General features: G+C 40.3%; 1 protein-coding gene across 18 annotated transcripts in view; it reads right to left on the bottom strand.

Moving 5' to 3' along the window:
• Window positions 1-21,293, bottom strand: part of OTOF (otoferlin) — a 547,586-nt gene that overhangs the window by 69,583 nt on the left and 456,710 nt on the right. For all 18 annotated transcript variants that reach the window (XM_089686080.1, XM_089686077.1, XM_089686076.1 and 15 more), the window contains 4 exons: window positions 18,177-18,338; window positions 16,366-16,485; window positions 1,515-1,676; window positions 611-773 (listed from right to left, as the gene is read on the bottom strand). In XM_089686080.1, the coding sequence (XP_089542206.1) occupies window positions 611-773; window positions 1,515-1,676; window positions 16,366-16,485; window positions 18,177-18,338 (607 nt within the window). The remainder of the gene's footprint in view (window positions 1-610; window positions 774-1,514; window positions 1,677-16,365; window positions 16,486-18,176; window positions 18,339-21,293) is intronic.

Raw genomic sequence — 21,293 nt, 5'->3', positions numbered from 1 at the left:
CTAAGATAAATCATAGTGTGCTAAAAGCAGTGGATATTCTACTCAAATGTCATAATTCAGCTGGAGTCTGATGAGCCAAATCATTTACTGGCTTCCCGAGGACTCCAGAGATGCCATCTCTTGGCTATAATAAATATCCCTGGTCCTGGCCTCCCTGGAGTTTTAGGTTTCCTACCATCATTGCCTGCTGTTACATTCTCCAATATATAAAATAAACCTAGCAGGAATAGTGGGAACCCTGCATAATAGGCACAGCAGGTGTTCAGACCCAGGATCTCATTTCAGAGCTCAATAGAGCCCCAGAGAGATAAAAGAACCTCTAAGGTGGTTTAATTCAAGTGTTTTTTTTCTAATGCTCTTGTATGTTTCATCCTCTAGAAAAGACAATTTTCTTTTTTACTCATACAACCCAAATGCTTACAGCACTGAAAGTTAGTGCAGCAGGGGAGGGATGGTTACTTACAATATGCCTCAGTACAACAGCTGTAAAAAACATTTCCTTTTGCCAAGTATATGTTTGTGCAGCCTTTAAATCTGTACTATCAGGGTTTGGCCATTTAGGATCATTAGGTTAGAGTATAAAGTGAGTGAGACATTGAACTAGCCATACCGGTGGTATTCCACTGCTGAGACTTCTTGTCTGGGGGACGGTAGATAAATTTACGCAGTGAGCTGACAGCATGGGAGCCCACCAGGGTGTATCTGCCAAATGCACGGCAATCCACTACACGAATATTCAAAGGTGGATGTAGCAGTTCATTTTCTGGGAGATCCTGTAAAATGACAAATATTGCCCAATGATAAGCACATTTTATAGCCACAACATCAATACCTATTCTGTAATAGTTGCAAAATTAACATTAACGTGTGTCTAAAGTAATTTGTTTATTTTTTTACTTTTTTTTTTTCCAGACACAGCTTTAGAAGGGATAAAGCTTCTTTCAGGTTATTTTTTCTGTCTGTGTCTTTTCTAGGGAGATTCACTACCTCTATATTCGTCCTGGTGAATTGCTGTCTTAAAGGGGATCGGCCTCAATTTGAAGAGAATTGGACTGGCTACTAAAAGCATAGTTTGGCCATTGGACTTTGGGTTATTATTATGATCAAGAACATCACCCAAAACATTTTAGGAAAGCTTCAAGATTTTTGTTATCTCATCTGTACATCAGTATACACCAGGGTGCCTTGTACAGGACACTAAACCATCTACATCAGTCTCTACCCCCAAAGGAGCCCAATGCCCCTACTGCGTTTAGTCAGATTTATGCACTTGGTTCAACTTGGGTGGAAGCCAGTAGATGTCTGGATCAAGGAAGAACATCCCTGTCAATGCAAGGAGAAAAAATTTTTTAAAACTCTATGCAGTCAATTTTCTAGGTTGGAAATGTTTCTATCTAGCAAACAGGTACAGGCATCAACAAAATGCCTTTGCTTCCAAAAGGCCCAATATTTACCCCTGGAAGGCCTTAGTCTTAAAAGGTATAGACTTGTTCCTTTATGTATTGTCCACATACCACTTCAAACCATTTCACCAAAGTGCTGAAGTTCGGATTCTTCTTGTAGTTCTGAATGAGGGCAGACTGCACTCCTTTTCCTGCACACTCAATGTCCACCCTTGGCCTGTCCACCTGAGCAAGATTCACTCTCTTTAGGTCTCTCAATCCCCAGAAGAGGATCTGGAAAGAGACATGTTATAATCAGTGTAGTTATACAGTAGATGAAACTACAATTATTTTTTATTTATATATTTCTATAGCGTGGCCATCTTCTGCAGCAATGCAAGAAGGGACATACAGGGAACATAAAAATAACATTAAACATACATGGAACAATAACAATTAGAATTCTGACCACAAGAGCATACAATCTAATGAAAGACAAGGAAATCTTGCCAGCAGATGTTATACTGTCAATGTCATAGTGTAGCTGATGTTTCAGATTATAATGCTGTAAGAGAAGATTTCAATCCAATGATAACATTTATTTATCCATTTCAGTCATAGCCGACCCTTGGCGATTGCATGGACCGTCACTTGTAAGCGACTTTTTCCATGAATTCTCTTAGCAATTATTTTACAGGGTAGGTTGCCGGGTCTTTCCCAAACCCCTACCATGCAGGAGATCCCGCATGGCCAGGGATAAAAACTAGAACAATTTGGACAGGAGCCAATTAACCAACCAGCATGTCTTTGGAGTGTGGGAGGAAACCGGAGGAAACCCACGCAAACACAGGGAGAACATGCAAACTCCATGCAGGAGGCGCCATGGTTGGGAATTGCAATTGCTGCAAGGCAGAAGTGCTAACCACTGTGTGGGTCAATGCTAACATAAATGCCAGCAATTATAGAATAACAGATTGGTGGGTGAACTTATCTACACATTTATAAAAAGAACGATAAAAACAAGCAATAGATGTCAATAGGAATGTTGTGGGCTTTTGAATCATGTCTCAAAAATATGACTTTTATCAAGACATAATATTATATGGCAAACAGCTCAGCAATAGCCGGATGCTAAGAGTTAATTTTGTCTTGGTTGAACCATCTAGCTAGAGAAATGTAATGGGTAAAGGGATTGTTTTTCTTTCCTCCTAGAGACAATACTATTTTAAAGTTCTACAGGTGATCAAACACCATTATTCAGACTTCAATAAGCAGGTAAACATATACAAGGTCTGGACATGACAATAGAGGAACCAAACTGATTGTCTGAGAGCTTACCCAAACCTTGTAGAGTGTGATGAACCAACAGACCTCTGAAACTATTACCATATACTATTGTTCACCAAGGGTGAAAGCATTAACAATTGTTTACCATAAGCCCAATACAAGGGCCATGCAAATAGAGAGTTTTTTCCCTACACAGAGAAAAATGTTGATGCTGAAACCAAGGGGTGAAATTCAGGACATTTAAGTTAAGAGTTCACTGTATATCATTACAAAAATGTACTACAAAAACAGATTATAAATAAGATGTCATAGACTTTAAACACCACTAAATACTCAGCAATGGGAACTATATATCACTAACTTGAGTACTGAGATGATGGGAAGTAAGATGCATTATAAACTAGCATTAGTTACATGTCTTATCAGGAAACAAACAGGATGATACTTCAAGGAGGAATAACCGAATATACACCTATATTCCATGGTCCCTATTTAGAAGATCATAGGTATGATCACTGCTATATCTGGAAAGTGCTGTATATTTTATTCCTGAAATTACCTGAAGATTCCACCCAAGATATGAGTCATATCAAATACTCACATTGTTCTGTGATACATGACCGCCACCTGGCGGGCAGGTGAGAAATAGCTTATGTACACACATTTCTCAACTAGCCAATCAGGAAGCCTGGTGGGAAGGTATCTTAGAACAATGGACTAGTGGATATAAAAAGCCCATGTGCTGTAACAGAAAAAAAAAAAAACCTCATGAAAAAGAAGAACCCTCATAAGACCTCATGGAAAGACCTGACATCTGAAGAAGATCTCTGCTGAAATAACTACTCTTCCATCTTTTCAAACTTCCTAAAACTTTAAACCTCTAAACTTATAACTTCCTACATTCTCCCCTATTGAATCTATCACTTGCCTATATATCAGTCTAAAGGCGTTCCACTGCCAGCTAAATCCACGGGAGAGTTGCCTAGTCTGACGTCCGGGTGTGGTGAGATGTTTATTTGATTTTGTATTAATTATTTCCTCTGTTGTGTAGAATCATAAAATTACCGTAGTGTATTACAACGATATTGGATAGTTAGATATATGTAGTCAGATACTGTGTTACTGTTAAAAAAAATTGTTTATTGCCATATTATAAATTTTTCCATATTTCATAATTTATTGAATATTAATAACCAGAGTATCACATATCAAGGGCTTACTTCTTGCAAGCCTATGGCCACGGCATGTAAGAATATAACCTTTGAGATATTCGAAATTATTAATTATTAATAAATTTAATAAATATCGTATCATTTAAATTTGTGATTGATGTAATTAGTTAGAGACATTATTAGTGTGTCTTACATTGGTAGGATATATTTTTGATTGTGTGTACCAATATTCATTTATCACCAGTCTTTTGTGTTTTGTGTTAATATATATATAATTTTTGTACATAAATAAATTTTTATATTTATCTATTATAAGGCAAATTTTGTGTGTATGGTACGAAATCATATTGGCTAAAAGAATTCAAGGTATAATAATAAGTGGTGATCAAATTATCAAGGTGTCCAAATTATTGGTTTACTAAATATTTGCCGTATTTTAACGGCTGGAGGCACTGTAATATTTCATCTAAGGGAAAGGGACACGCCCTTTATAAATAATATATATCCTTACATAAACCACCACAACATAAATTTGGAGGCACTGCTGAGATCCATAGAAATCGTACCATAACACAAAACGCACTGGTGATTGTATATTTGTACACGTTATCAAACATATATTTTGTATCAAAATGGCATCCAGTAATCACGGATCCACCTCTTCCAAGCATAACGAGGAAAATATGGCGGCCCAAGGTATTGAGGAAGAAACTCTGAAGCCAGCCCGGAAAGCTGCCGGTGCTTGGCAGAATTATGTTGAATGTGGAGTAATAGATTATCTCCGCAAGAGATTGAATTTGGGGGATAGCAATAATGAATTTGTGGATGAAGAGAAAGAGCAGGCCATGAATACCTTTGAGGACCTGTTCAACCAAAAGGGCCAGGTTGTTGGGTTTTTAATGGCATTTGCTGGAGCAGAAAGTGATAGAGGCCGTGACAGACTTCTCCTAGAAGCTTGGCCCATGTTATGGTTCATGACCGCTGGAGCTGCCCAGCAGACCAAGACTCTAAGGGAAGAGTTGTCAGAGGCCCGCCTCTTGTTAGAAAGCAAAAATCAGGACATTGAGTCTTTGAAAGGGAAGCTTGGTCATGCCGGTGTTCGTTTAGACGAATCCGAGAAACATTATGATAGATTGGTCGGAGACTTTCGAAGTGCTCAGGACCTATATGAAAGAAACTTTCAGGAATTAAAACAACTTCAAAAGAAGTATCAGGACTTAAAAGATGAGGTGGAGTACTTCAGATCAGAGAGGTTATCTCCTGTCAAAATTAAAGTTCACCCAGGGGATAAGCATGACCAGTCAGAACTTACCTTGATAAAATCTGAGCAGAAAACTCTGGAGGAGCAGATTATAAGGTTGACGGCCCAAATAAATTCTGGGGTCCAAAGACGGACCAACCCAGTCAAGCCAGAGGCTGATGAGCGGAGATACCCGCATCACAGCGAAGTATCTGATAGTGAGTCAGGGTCAGAATATAGGTCACCTCCTAAGCTTTCAAGATACACTCCAGAGCGCTCTGAAGAAAGATATGAGGTTTCATATAGGCAGGAAGGGAAATCCCAGGGGTCATTCAGGAGATATGACACCCCAAAGGTCATTAAGTTCCTAAAGGACACTGTTCCTATGTTTTCTAAGAAAGGGTCCCTTGAAATCACCGAACACATGAAAACATATGAACAGACGTTAGAGATTCTGGGCATTAGAGATGACCACACCAAAATAGAATTGCTGCCATGGGTGTTTGAGGAGAAATACCGGCAATTCTTTGAGACCTTGAGGGCCTATTCCAATCAGTCCTGGAGAGAGGTTAAACATAAGTGCCACATGGAATTTGGGCCTTATAAAACTGTAACCTCTGCCAAGGCTGCGGCCTACAATTTAAAGTGTGGTCCTCACCAAAGCCCTGCAGAATTTCTGGCTGTCCTCAGAAATGCCTATTTCCTGGCTGAAAAGGATCCCAATCCTAACCAGCCAGAATTCAAGACACTATTCTATGAAGCATTACCTGCTTACATAAAATTGGGACTTGCAAAGGATTACAGAAAGGGATGCTCTCTTGATTGGTTGGTGAGAGAGAGTGACTATTTATTCTCGATCCAACAGTCCAGTGAGGGCGGGATAAAAAGAGAACCTAAAAATAGCCCCAAGATAGTAGCAGCCACTACCGTTTCCCCTCCAAATCCAAATTTGCAGGCAGAGAAGAAATCATATGCGGAAGTAGTCCGTGGGGGTAAAACCAATGGTTCCCCTAGATTTGTACCTCAGACCCAGCAAGTGAAGGAGGTCCATAACTTTGCACCCCAAAACCAGTGGGTGAGAAAGGATAGACAAAAGCCAGGGAACTACGGTAGTGGAAGTGAGAAGAATAAAAAGTATGGTAAGGGCCAGTACAGTGATGAAAATCAAAGGAGGCAATGGTATCCTCAGAGGTTCTATTATCCTCGCCAAAACCAACATGGGAATTTTTATGGGAACCCCAATTTCAACAGGAACCATAATTACAATAAGAATCCCAATTTTAATAAAAACTCCGATTTCCAAAGATTTCCTCCACGCCAAGAACACCCTCAGGCTCAAAGGGGGGATACAGTACCCCAGGCTCCCTTTAATAACAGGGAGACCCCAAAACCTCAGAGAGAACAATGGCGTCGGGATCAGAGCAGTAGTTCTGACTCTGAGTCTCATTACCAGTCTCGTCCAAAATACAAGCGCAAGTATAAGAAGAGGGAGAATCAACAGAATGACTCCTCTGAGCGTATTGGACAAATAGAGGCACAGGTCAGCAAAATGGCTGAACAAATGGACAGGCTTGTCACTCAATTTCCATCCAATCCTTTTTTAGGAGCAGCTCCTGTGACCAACCAAGGGTCACAGAATTAACAGGCAACCAAGCCTTAAACCAACAGGGGAGGACACTGAGTCAAATGACAGGAGATGTGTGCCCCGTCCCTGACACGCCTACTAATGGAGAAGCTAGTTCTCAGGCAAGGGGGGACCATTTGTTGGTTATTAATGATTCTCCTGTTTTTCAGTGTCCATCTATTGCCCCTAATATAGTCGCGGCATCGGAAGTCATCAGGATTGACAAGCCAGACGGAGCACCAACTTCTAGTTGTGCTTCTGTCTTGAGACAGTCCAAGAATCCCACCAGGGAGGATAAGGGTGATGTGTCCACCACATGCGGTGAGATAAGAGCTAGTCATAGGTTATTGAAGGGCCCCCAGATCTTCAACCACACTAATTTCATGTGTGAGCTGACTGAATCTGATGGGAGATATTATGCCACGGTGCAGGTGCAGGATGCCAGTGATCTTTCGATTGTCGGCTTAATAGACACTGGATCCCAAGCAACCATCATGTCACAGGAGCATTTTGACAAAGTGGCGAATGTCATGCCCACCAAGCCAAGACTTAAAAGTTTTGACAGCTCATTGATTGGTGTAGGTGGAGACCCGTTACAAGTCATGGGTACCGCCTGGCTTAAACTGAAACTGGGTAATAAGGAACTGAGACACCCCATCATCATTGCTAGCATATCACAGCACCACATGATAATTGGGATGGACTTCCTAAAAAGGCTGAACACCATAGTTGATTGTGTGAACCAAGTCCTGTGGTCACAGGTAAATACCCCAATTAAATATGGGAAACTTAAAACTCCCCATTCCCGACAACACTGCCACCTGGTGGAAGAAAGGCCTGGATCATTAGAAATCCATTTCAGGAACAGCCAACTTCCTGATGTAACGGTTATCAAACCTGATGACTGTAACCCTATCAGAAGAGATGAGGAACACATTTTTAGAATTCCCCAAGATAAAATAAAAGATATCTCCCTCCAAGATGACATCCTTACGATATCTTTTCATCAGGAGGATAAACCAAGAAAAGGGGGAGATCACACCCAATTCTTGACAGGTATTGAAAGGGTTAACAGCAACTTGTTTATCCCCATGCGGATAAATGGTCTTAATAGGTCAAAATATGCCAAACTAGATTTGAGACAGGAACACAGCTTTGTAAGCCATGGGCTGATAAAACACCTGACCGAAATGGAAATGATCCGTTTCTCCACACCTCAGCGTCATTGGATTTCAGACTCCCTTGATGACTCTGATGATCACAATTCAATGGCTAGGTGTCTCTTAAACGTCACTGTAGGAAACAAAACAGCCACCCATGTGTTCCTAGTCTTGGATAATCCCCAAACTAAAATTTATTTTGGCAACGATATATTACATCGCTTTGCAATGCAAGTCGACCTAATTAATGACTGTTTATGGAGTCGACTAAAGGGGGACCCCGAAAAATACCAAAATCTGGACTTAGCTTTAAAATCCCAGCAACAGATGCCTTATGCTGTTGAAGTCCAGGTAGCCCAAAAGATTACAATTCCTAAGGGCATAAATAATTTCATACTCCCCATCCAAGTTAAAAAGGGACATAGACTGAAGGGGTCAGATGCATTGGTATGCCTCTCCCATAAAATGCAGGGGGAGGGACTGAACATTACACACACGCCCTTAGTCAACACACATCAATCCCCGATGTACATTTACGTACATAATCTGTCCAATCAGGACATCGTCTTACCCAAAGAGACCCTTATTGGTCTAGCGGTAGAGACTGAATATTATACCTTTGGGGTTACTAACCAGGTGATTGGACTCATCCCCGATGAATATTTGTCGGAGGAACAATTAATTGAACAAACATTCCATTCATTACCAGAGGGTATTTTTACCATAGAGTCCATTTATCCATTCGATTCTAAAGATGGCACCTGTCGAATCGAAGAGACATCAATTGTCTTTGATCACCCAATCAAAGAACAAGAGTACCCCAAAGAACCTGGATGGCAGGAGAACACACACACACATCACATACCCAATGACCTCACCACAAAACTTGAAGAGGCATATGAGATAGGTCAGCCGGAAAGCTTTCCTGGATTCAAGGAGTTAGTGGAAGAGATGGTGGCCCTCGCCGACGCGTGTGCCAGTGATCTCGACCGACAATTGCTCCGAGAGCTTCTCCTTGAATTCCAAGAGATCTTTGCCAAGGATTCTTACGATTGTGGGACTACTGACCTACACATCGCTAGGATCCAAACAGATCCAGATGCCCCACCAGTATTCGTAAGACAGTATAGGTTACCATTAGCTTCCTATGAATCTCTAGCTGAGATTATCAGGAAGTTACATGAAAGGGGTATAATTAGGCCCATCCACAGCTCCTACAACCACCCGATCCTGGGTATTTTAAAACCCAATGGACAATGGCGTTTATGCGCTGATCTCCGTCAGCTGAACAAACGTGTGTACATGTCAGGATGGCCGGTCCCATACATAGACCAGTGTCTCGCCCAGCTCCAAGGATCCCAGGTTTTCACAGCTTTGGATTGTGCACAGGGGTATTGGACCATAAAAGTGAGTGAGGAAGACCAATACAAACTGGCCTTCAGTTTTGGGAATCGACAATATTGTTGGGTGAGAATGCCTTTCGGATTCATAAATTCCGGACATGAATTTGCTGTGTTCATGCACAAGGCCATGCCAGACGCCTTCGAAAGGGGGACGTTGGCATATGTGGACGATATCCTGATCAAAAGTACTGATATGGCCAAACACATTACAGAACTTCGGCATGTCCTGGGCCAATTAAAAGCAGCAGGAGTAAAACTGTCCTTACAAAAAGCCCAGTGGTGTCGCACGAAGGTAAACTTCCTAGGCCATGAAGTTACTGCTGAAGGTTTGAACCCACAAAAGAAGAAAGTTGAGGCGGTTCTGAATTGTAAAGTCCCTACTAACCTTAAAGAATTGAGATCCTTCCTAGGTATGGTAAACTACTCGCGTAAGTTTATTGATAATTACGCCGAGATAAGCAAGCCACTGCTTCACCTACTGAAGAAGGATGTCGAATGGTCGTGGGGTAAGAAACAGGAGGACGCCATGAAGGAGTTAAAGGAACGTCTCACACAAGCTCCGTGTCTCGGATATCCCGAAGGGGGTAAAAATTTCTATCTAGAGACAGGGTTTACGCAGGTAAGTATGAGTTCTGTTCTTTACCAGAAACGTGATGATGTCAGTAAGGTGATTGCCTATGCCAGTAAAACTTTGTCCCCGGTTGAAGTAAAGTTCAGTGACTGTGAAAAAGCTCTATTGTCCACCGTGTGGGCATTACAGAATTTTCGCAGTTACATTCAGGGAGAGAGAATCATTGTTGAAACGGCACACCAGCCTTTACAGTATTTAAAGAGTGAACGTATCAAGGGAGGAAATGTGTCTAATAGCCGCATCACTGCTTGGACTTTGTCTTTGCAAGGGTGGCCTCTTGAAATTCGGTACAAACAGAACAAGGAAAGTCCAGTAGCCCAGGGCCTAGCCGAGCTCCATGATTGTTCCGCAACTACGCCTGCTATGGAGGGCCCGGACACTGACTTTCTGGAAGAACAACTGTTCTCTCCCTACAAGGTTTACGATGAAGAATACTGTAAACAGCTGCCGTGTGTATATGTGGATGGTTGTGCTTTTCATCACAAGGATGGGGAACAGCTCCAACTAGTGGCAGGTATTGGAATCGTTTGGACCCAAGGTGTCACCCCAATTTCTGTGGGATACAAACTTGGACCAAAAAGCAGTCAGGTTGCTGAACTTACTGCAATTCTTAGAGCAGTTGAGATGGCTATAGAGTTCAACATCAGAGAGTGTGCCATCATAACCGATTCCAATTATGTCAGGAATAGTTTTGTGGAGTATTTCCCTAGGTGGAAGCGAAACAACATGAACAAGAGTAATCACAAACCCGTGAAACATGGTAAGCTTTTTTGTCACATCGATGAACTGGTAAGGTACAATGATCTCACTCTGCACTTCAAGAAGACCAAAGGCCACTCCAAGGTTCTAGGTGCCGAGAAAGAAGGGAACGATCTGGCCGATTCTCTAGCCAAGGAAGGGGCAATCACCGGTGAATTGTTAGACATTGACCAATTTTTAGGTACCGTACAGGTTGAAGCTGTCACCAGGCAACAGGCCAGAACAGCTGGTGATCCAAATGCATTACAGTGGAGTCACGATTCTCCTAGTGAGGATTTAATTACTGCCCAAAAAGAAGACCCAATAATTGGCTTGTTTTATAGTCATATAGAAGATCCCAACCAAAATCCCATAAATAAGGAAGTATATAGTGGGAAGGAGGATTTACGTATCTTAATGAAATCCAAATCCCAATTCTCTTTATACCAGGGATTGTTGATACGAACCTCAAAGGGTGGCGTACAACAATGGGTCGTCCCACTTAAATTTAGAGGTTTGATGCTACAGCATGCCCATGATGCTCCCACTTCCGGTCATCGTGGAGAGAAGATCACGTATGAGATCCTGCGGGATTATGCCTACTGGCCTCATATGTTACGTGATGTGAAGGAGTACTGCCAAGGTTGCCTAATATGTCCCCAATTTCAACCTACCAAGCCAACTCACAGAGCACCTCTCCAGAAGAGGGGGATATGTATGCCTTGGTCAGACCTTCAGATGGATTTTATTGGGCCAGTAACAAAATCTTCACGAGGAAATCGGTATATGTTAACAGTTACATGTTTATTCACCAAGTATGTCGAATGTATACCAGCACCAAATAACAGCTCCGAGACATGTGCTGCATTGCTAATAAATCATGTATTTTCTCGTTTTGGTTTACCTCAGAGGATAGAGTCTGATAGAGGATCGCACTTCACTAGCGAAGTGATGGCCAAATTGTGGAAAATTTTGGGGGTTAAAAGGAAATTGCATATCGCCTATCGGCCAGCCTCTAGTGGTGGTGTAGAACGATACAATCAGACCATCGTTAATGTCCTTAAGAAATTTGTTAAGGAAACAGGCAAAGATTGGGATGTCAAGCTCCCGCTGGTCCTGATGGCGTTGAGGGCTACTCCGAATACAGTTACAAAAATGTCATCTTTTGAACTGATGACAGGTAGACGGATGGTACTGCCCCAGCACTTATTGTATCGCACTACAGATCAAAATCTGATCAATGCTACCACCACACACCAGTACATAGAGGATTTACGTAAACATCTGCAATATGCTTTTGCCTTTGCCCAGCGAAATTTGGAAAGAGCTGCAACTAGTGCTAAGACATACTATGATCTCAAAACCTCCAAGAAGGAATATGAGATTGGTGACAAGGTCTATCTATACAACTTTGCAAGAGACCAGATCAAGGAACGGAAATTCCTTCCATCTTGGAAAGGTCCGTTCTCTATCATTGATAAAATCTCTCCGGTCGCATATAAATTGCAGGTTACCCGGTATGGTGAAATCAGTGATAGATGGGTGCACATCAACCAATTACGTGCTTGCCATCCGAAGTCTCAATTGCAGTTGTTGGAAGACTAAACCCACCAATTCCTATCTGGAGATATTGAGATCATTCTTAAACTTCCTTTAAACATATAACTCATCTTTTGCCTTACAGGATCCAGTAACATAATTTTATGTATATCCCATACTTAAACTGTTCATTTTAATAATTTAGAAAGGAAGGCCCAGACTATGACCAGACCGGCGATCGGAGGTGTCAATGACCGGACCCTAGAAGGAAGCTATAATGTCCTGTGGGAAAGGCCAGATGCCAGAGATCGATCCGGAGACGATAACCTGATGTCCCAGGCCACCAAGGGCCAGTCCAGAAGAAAAGACCCGCCTAGGAGACCGTCTAAGAGACCTGTCGTGCGGAGGACCCATGGACCCCAAGGTGGATGTGCCAGGCCAGGCCGGCCTCATCACAAGATCAGGATCGTCATCGGAAGTGTCCATCTAAAGACGCCGAGTCAAGTTGAGGACCAACCAGCATCACCGCTGCCATTTTATTATAAAAAAAAAAAAAAAAAAAATTTTTATTTTTTTTTATTTCATTCACTTCACCGGAGAAGACGAACAATCACTCTAGCCAAAAGCCCCACTCATGTTTTGCGACACAGACACCCCTATACACGTGCCTGTACCCCAAACAAAGGGGGATTTTGTTGTGGGCTTTTGAATCATGTCTCAAAAATATGACTTTTATCAAGACATAATATTATATGGCAAACAGCTCAGCAATAGCCGGATGCTAAGAGTTAATTTTGTCTTGGTTGAACCATCTAGCTAGAGAAATGTAATGGGTAAAGGGATTGTTTTTCTTTCCTCCTAGAGACAATACTATTTTAAAGTTCTACAGGTGATCAAACACCATTATTCAGACTTCAATAAGCAGGTAAACATATACAAGGTCTGGACATGACAATAGAGGAACCAAACTGATTGTCTGAGAGCTTACCCAAACCTTGTAGAGTGTGATGAACCAACAGACCTCTGAAACTATTACCATATACTATTGTTCACCAAGGGTGAAAGCATTAACAATTGTTTACCATAAGCCCAATACAAGGGCCATGCAAATAGAGAGTTTTTTCCCTACACAGAGAAAAATGTTGATGCTGAAACCAAGGGGTGAAATTCAGGACATTTAAGTTAAGAGTTCACTGTATATCATTACAAAAATGTACTACAAAAACAGATTATAAATAAGATGTCATAGACTTTAAACACCACTAAATACTCAGCAATGGGAACTATATATCACTAACTTGAGTACTGAGATGATGGGAAGTAAGATGCATTATAAACTAGCATTAGTTACATGTCTTATCAGGAAACAAACAGGATGATACTTCAAGGAGGAATAACCGAATATACACCTATATTCCATGGTCCCTATTTAGAAGATCATAGGTATGATCACTGCTATATCTGGAAAGTGCTGTATATTTTATTCCTGAAATTACCTGAAGATTCCACCCAAGATATGAGTCATATCAAATACTCACATTGTTCTGTGATACATGACCGCCACCTGGCGGGCAGGTGAGAAATAGCTTATGTACACACATTTCTCAACTAGCCAATCAGGAAGCCTGGTGGGAAGGTATCTTAGAACAATGGACTAGTGGATATAAAAAGCCCATGTGCTGTAACAGAAAAAAAAAAAAACCTCATGAAAAAGAAGAACCCTCATAAGACCTCATGGAAAGACCTGACATCTGAAGAAGATCTCTGCTGAAATAACTACTCTTCCATCTTTTCAAACTTCCTAAAACTTTAAACCTCTAAACTTATAACTTCCTACATTCTCCCCTATTGAATCTATCACTTGCCTATATATCAGTCTAAAGGCGTTCCACTGCCAGCTAAATCCACGGGAGAGTTGCCTAGTCTGACGTCCGGGTGTGGTGAGATGTTTATTTGATTTTGTATTAATTATTTCCTCTGTTGTGTAGAATCATAAAATTACCGTAGTGTATTACAACGATATTGGATAGTTAGATATATGTAGTCAGATACTGTGTTACTGTTAAAAAAAATTGTTTATTGCCATATTATAAATTTTTCCATATTTCATAATTTATTGAATATTAATAACCAGAGTATCACATATCAAGGGCTTACTTCTTGCAAGCCTATGGCCACGGCATGTAAGAATATAACCTTTGAGATATTCGAAATTATTAATTATTAATAAATTTAATAAATATCGTATCATTTAAATTTGTGATTGATGTAATTAGTTAGAGACATTATTAGTGTGTCTTACATTGGTAGGATATATTTTTGATTGTGTGTACCAATATTCATTTATCACCAGTCTTTTGTGTTTTGTGTTAATATATATATAATTTTTGTACATAAATAAATTTTTATATTTATCTATTATAAGGCAAATTTTGTGTGTATGGTACGAAATCATATTGGCTAAAAGAATTCAAGGTATAATAATAAGTGGTGATCAAATTATCAAGGTGTCCAAATTATTGGTTTACTAAATATTTGCCGTATTTTAACGGCTGGAGGCACTGTAATATTTCATCTAAGGGAAAGGGACACGCCCTTTATAAATAATATATATCCTTACATAAACCACCACAACAGGAAGAAAAGGCTAGTCGCTGGCATGAGAAGTGAACCTCTAGAACTTCAAAACTAAGAACAATCAATAAAATGCAGTGCTAATTGCCAGAATAAAATTCTAAATATGAGACATAAATATGAATTAAGAACAAAGAATATGTATAAAGTTCATGCAGGATAAACGTGACTTCTGTGATGCATCAAAAGATGATACAGCAGAATAATCATGACTCTTGTGGTAGTGAGACTGGGTGTAGATTGCACTAACCGGATGCATAAGGAGATTATGCATGGAGTATTTAAGACCTACTCCTGGTGCTCTGGATGTGAGACACTGGAAGGGTAGTCATCATCTTAAATCTCGCCACTAGATGTCATGTATCCCAAATCAATGGAAAGGCTCAATGGATATCAGCATCAGCCACCAGGGGGATCATCCCAATCATCAAATGGCAATAAGCAGGAAACGATGAGAACCTTCAAAAGGTCGGGGCTCCTATAATAAAAAGAGCCCCAGGCCAGAAGCTATGATAGTGTAGTAACTTTTTTATTGATGAATAAAGCAAGAAAAAACAAAATCACACTTACAGCATTGACAAGATAACCGCTGGCCATCCTAAACAGGCCATGCGGTATGTAGTATTAGTTGGGGGGCATCTCCCTGACACGTTTCGTGTAATTTACACGTTATCAAAATAATAATAATGTGTAAATTACACAAAACGCGTCAGGGAGATGCCCCCCAACTACTACTACATACCGCATGGCCTGTTTAGGACGGTCGGCGGTTATCTTGTCAATGCTTTAAGTGTGATTCAATAAAAAAGTTACTACACTATCATAGCTTCTGGCCTGGGGCTCTTTTTATTATGGGAGCTCCGGCTTTTTGAAGGTTCTCATCGTTTCCTGCTTATTGCCGTTTGATGATTGGGATGATCCCCCTGGTGGCTGATGCTGATATCCATTGAGCCTTTCCATTGATTTGGAATACATGACATCTAGTGGCGAGATTTAAGATGATGACCACCCTTCCAGTGTCTCACATCCAGAGCACCAGGAGTAGGTCTTAAATACTCCATGCATAATCTCCTTACTTATGCATCCGGTTAGTGCAATCTACACCCAGTCTCACTACCACAAGAGTCACGATTATTCTGCTGTATCATCTTTTGACGCATCACAGAAGTCACGTTTATCCTGCATGAACTTTATACTTATTCTTTGTTCTTAATTCATATTTATGTCTCATATTTGGAATTTTATTGATTGTTCTTATCTACACATTTGCACCAAAGACTGTAATACCATCTGTGAGTGGACAAACTTTTTTAAAACCGTGGAAGTTGGCATTCAGAGGTTCAGCCAATCACGTTTTTATTCTATTGTGGTTTGCCTTGTTTAAAATACCAACCCTGGTGACATCATTGAGAAGTGCTGACCAGAGGGGAAGGCAGAAGCTGTTAAAATGGGGGAAGCCTTTTGGGAGAAGTGAAATGAATATAATTATTTCATTGATGGAAATCTTAACAACATACAGTACATCCTATATAATCATGCAATATGCAGTTCATACCTCGACTCTATATTTACTGAGAACGGGACGGATACCCATTGGGACTGGAAGGATGGGTCCTCTCTCCATGTCTGTTGGTCCATCAATAGGTGGAAGATCAGATTTTCCAGATGGGCCAATCTACAAGAGTAAAAAACTTTTCATAAGTTATCAAAGTATACAAAGCTATAGTTAGCTGTTCTGCATATCAGACAACACTAGCTGTCATACCTTTAGTTAACCGAGTCCAACAAAGCTCCACTGAACCTTGCAGAAGTTACTATACAAATGCTGATGATGTGAAAGTTGGTATTTGATTAGGTTTAAACCCCCCCCCCCCATGTAACAATACTCAGGTCTGAGAGTTTGGAATGACGCTGAGGCAAAGCAGTCATGCTCAAGGGCGGACTGACAACTCATGGGGCCCCCGGGCAATAGGGGATCATGGGGCCCCTGTGTCCTTGCCCAAACTCAAAAAAGCCTATGAAAAAGGTACCAGGGGCATCTCATGGGGCCCCCTACTGACCCCAGGCCCTCGGGCAGTGCCCAAGTTTCCAAATGGTCAATCCGCCCCTGGTCATGCTTCAGGCCTCTTGTAATGTGATGAGATCACTACCAAATGATAGAGGTTAGTCTGGGGAACAGCTGCTGTGGGACTTAGGGCAGAAGTTTGTAAAGACTAGTAAATATTGCAGCTCTTTTATTTCTTCCTCCTTATTAACTATGCTGTAGGTTCCTTTTTTGGGCTAGGCTACTTTTAAGTAACTGCGAGTCATAATATGTGATTTATCGGTTATATTTTATCAGGTAATTGGGGGTCTTGTGGATCTTTGGTTTGTGGGGGCTCCACAGGCTCTCCACAGTTAGTCTACATCTTCTTAATCATCAGAAGGCTATCGTAGAGATTCACTAAATGTATTCAGAGGCATTTTTCTAATCCAAAGCAACCAATATTTTATTTTACAATGTTTGGAACTAGATTTATTCAGGTGCAGTAGCTAAATCAGTTTTTTTCCTCCATTTACTCTGGCCATCAGCTAACATTTGATAGGTTTTATTTATCTAGGGCAGATAAAGTTAGTTTGAACATTATCCATGCTCTTTACCATCTTTAAAAGTCATCCAGACCATGTAATTTATTCTCATACTATTTTTTTCTCCTAAGTGATTAACAAATAGTAGTACAGCTATCTGACAAATACATGTTTAAATATTCTAATACTCTTGGCAATCATCCAGTTTGGCTATGCTCTAAGATTGCATAGCCATAGCACCTGAATGCTGCAAATACACAGTTAAAATGCATATATGCAAATGATATAAAATACCAAATGATTTGTAATTCTGTTTGGCCAGTTTTGTAATCCAGGCACTTCTTCCAAAGAGCACAGTAAGATCCTAGACCTCCATGGAGACTTCACTGCAGGTCAGCAACAATGTCTGGTCCAGCCAGGACCCATCTCCAGGATCTGACTTGACAGCCTGGTTTGGGCACATCATCTAATATTGATTTTAGGCAACAGGAAGCTTATCATTGAAAGATGTTCATATTACCTTGACTAGCAATTAGTGGATAGGGAGACAGTTGAGAGCAAGTGAATGTCGCTTCTTGTGATACTACTTTCTTTTAAGTTATTTACATTTTTAGATGACCATCAACTTTTAAATATTTGCTTGTGACATTTCTTATTTTTAACATAGCATTAAGTTTATCTTCATGTTAATATGCATTTGTGACGTGACACAGTAACAGAAACACTCTCATAGTTCAGTAATAGACTAGTCTACAGTCTAAAGTCTAGACTAGACTTCAGTGAGAGATTGACTCATACCTGGAGGAGCTCAAAGGCTGACAGAAGGTCCCCAGCGGTAGAGTTTCCACGGTATATCTGGTAATATTCAAGCTGCGGTGGGAACCTAGGTGTACAGTATCCCTCATCAGCCATTTTCACCACTGGCTTGGCAAATGTCCGGCCCATGAAGTCCGCCTTTCCCTGAAACACAGTGATATTGAAATAGGACCAGTATAAGTGGGCAGGTCACATAGGCCAAGATATAAAAAGGGAAAAACCTATTGGGACCAGAAGGCTGAGCCTTCGTTCTTAATCCTATTATTATATATGTTTTGTTATGCAGCTCTTCACACATTTCATTAGACATAAATTATTTATACTAGTATTAGTTCCGGGGCTAGAGTTGACAGGACTACATGTGGAATCGGCTCTCCCAATGCCACCCTCAGCTTAACCTCATGGCTTACCAGTCTCCCCCTTTCTTTAATGCTGGGTACGCTTCTGTCTGATATCCCCTTAACATTGAGGTCCTAAATGCTAATTTCTAAACGGACTCCTTTGCTACTTCTCCCTATGAGATGAGAATATTGTTGTATTTGTTCACCAGTTCTATTGCCCATGACTGAAGGAACGTCTGTTTATTTGTAACCTAATGATTGATCTCTGCATGTATATTGTTTATGCTCTATTTTCTCTCAATAAAGTTTGTTGTGGAAAAAAAAAGTATTACGTTTCCTGTTTTTGTCAATGTGTTCTTTCTGTTTGCTTAAAAACATCAAAACACAAAAAAAGCTCTACGAAATAAGTTGATTATTCTTTAGGTTGGTACCAAACTTTCCTTTATTAGTTTTAAAAGAGTTGGGAAGGGAAATATTTTAACAAGGGCAACACTAGTATCACATTCCGGAAATACACAATAAAAAATAAGCAATGTTTTTCTAATATGGACTTTACAGGTACAGTATATATGGAGGCAACAACAATAATTTAAAAACATAGAATTTTATTTTCACAAATCTGTTAAAACCAGCAGAATAATTGAAAATCCTAAATCCTCAATAATCCTGAGTGTTTTAGGAAATACGTGGAAATACAATTCTATGGTTTTCAATTATTGTTGTTGCCTTCATATATACTGTACCTGTAAAGTCTGATTAGAGAAAATATCTTATTTTTCTTTGTTGGGATAGAGTTGGGCAGGTTAGTACCTTGATAAGATTTTTTTTTTAATTGAAATTGAGTCCCCTTCCCCTTCCTATCATAGTGAAATGAATCTGAAATGTGTCAATTGTCACTGTTGTTAAACGTTGGAGGGCAATATTCCACTGGGGACAACTGGCTGGTGACAAGCGCAAGGCAGGGCGAAACCTGCATAACATATATAGCATTAGAATCATGACAGAGGTGCTAACCCTGCTCTCCATGACAACATTATTTCACATGCAAATGTGTGAGCTGTCACTGGAATTTTTGAAGAAGGGTGCGATAGAGTAAACCCACACATACTTTACACAATACCCTACTCTCTATCACCGCTGATAACTGTCTTCTATTTACTTTCCCGTTCATCCAGTAGAGTCAAATTGAAAAAACATTTCTAAGCTGGTATGGTTGGAAAATACACAGCACCAAAGATTCCCCCTTCCTGGGACAGCATTGGGGCTTGGAAACTTCCTGCTTAGGCACCCAACATTGTGAGAGAGCCCCATTCTCCGCCATACCAGGGAATACTGGGTATCACATTTGGCTCTAGTTAGTCAAAAGGCTGATGGAAGAGCAAACAGAAGTATCTAGATTCGGTAAAGGTGTGAGGGTGGGATGCTATTAAACAAACCTAAATGGGTAAAGTACAACTTCATGTTGAACATTTTTATTATTGTGGAAAGAGTGTTGAAGAACCTCTTTGTTGATGTGTTCCCCACTGGGGAGATTCAGTCTATTTTTGCTGTTGACCATTATCACCAGGACAGAAAGTGATGGGAATTTCAAAATGTTGTCGTGTCACCAAACAGTAGCAAAGTGGAAATATCCACTGACGACATTTGTTTCAGTGACAACTTGCTAAGAAAATCTCTGCAATAGGATTCGGACAGAACAAATGACGATCTCTTCTCAATCCAAACCTAAAATAAAAATGCTTTGACTTCAGATATATTTAAAAGTAGGGTTTGAAAATCTAAGCCACTTAAAAATATCTCACTGTTGATGAAAGCTCCTAGTTTAGCCACATAAACTTGGGTAGACACAGATATCCACTTGCCCAACTCTTCAAAGTTTAAAACACAAGGCCTGAACAATATGGATCCCTTCCCCATCCAGTAATGTTATTTATCTTTAGAATCATTTTTTTTTCAACAAATGGACATGTGAGTCTAATTTGTTATTCACGGTTTGCTTTGATATTGAGCTCTAAAATATTTCACTAAAGCCGCTACCATTTATTCTAACATCATTGAAGTCAAGTCACATATACACTTTAATGACAGAAGACTGTGGGCACATGACCATGTATGTCCAAATGTATGTGGACACGCCTTTAAATTATTGAGTTCAAGTGTACTGGAAATTGTACAGAATACAAAGACATCTTGGAAAATCCTGATTCGAACCTTGCGGTTCCAGTATGACAGTGCCCCAGTGCACAAAGGCAAGACCATAAACATATAGTTTTATGAATTTGATGTAGGAACCCAACTGGCTTGCATAGAGCCCTGACATCAACCCTACTGAACAATGTTGGGATGCATTGCAGCACTGACTGTGAACCAGGTCTTCTCATCACACATCAATACCTGATCTCAGAAATTATCTTTTGGCCAAATGGGAACAAAATCCCACAAAAGATTGAAACCTGTATACTCACAAAGGGAGAGAAACTGCATTTTAATGGCTGTGGTTTTGACATGTCCAGAAAGCTCATACAGTGTGATGATCAGCTATCACAAACATCTGGCCATATAATGTATCACTGTGTGAGATTGCCAGCCAAAACTGATCTTTGGCTACAAAGGATGCAACTAATGCTGGCCATACACTAGTCAAAAAATCATTTTAACTAATTTTTAAATAAAGAACACTTGGTCGTGAGAGCAAACAACATTGTCATCATGTAAATGACCGAATTTCGAACAATAAATCATTCAATGAACATAAACA

The sequence above is a fragment of the Staurois parvus genome, unplaced genomic scaffold (genome assembly GCF_062004578.1).
Source record: "Staurois parvus isolate SC_StPar_1 unplaced genomic scaffold, SC_StPar_1.0 ptg000390l, whole genome shotgun sequence".
NCBI classification, from domain to species: domain Eukaryota; kingdom Metazoa; phylum Chordata; class Amphibia; order Anura; family Ranidae; genus Staurois; species Staurois parvus.
The sequence above is the reverse complement of the archived record's forward strand: the minus strand, read 5'-3'. Positions and strand labels throughout refer to the sequence as shown.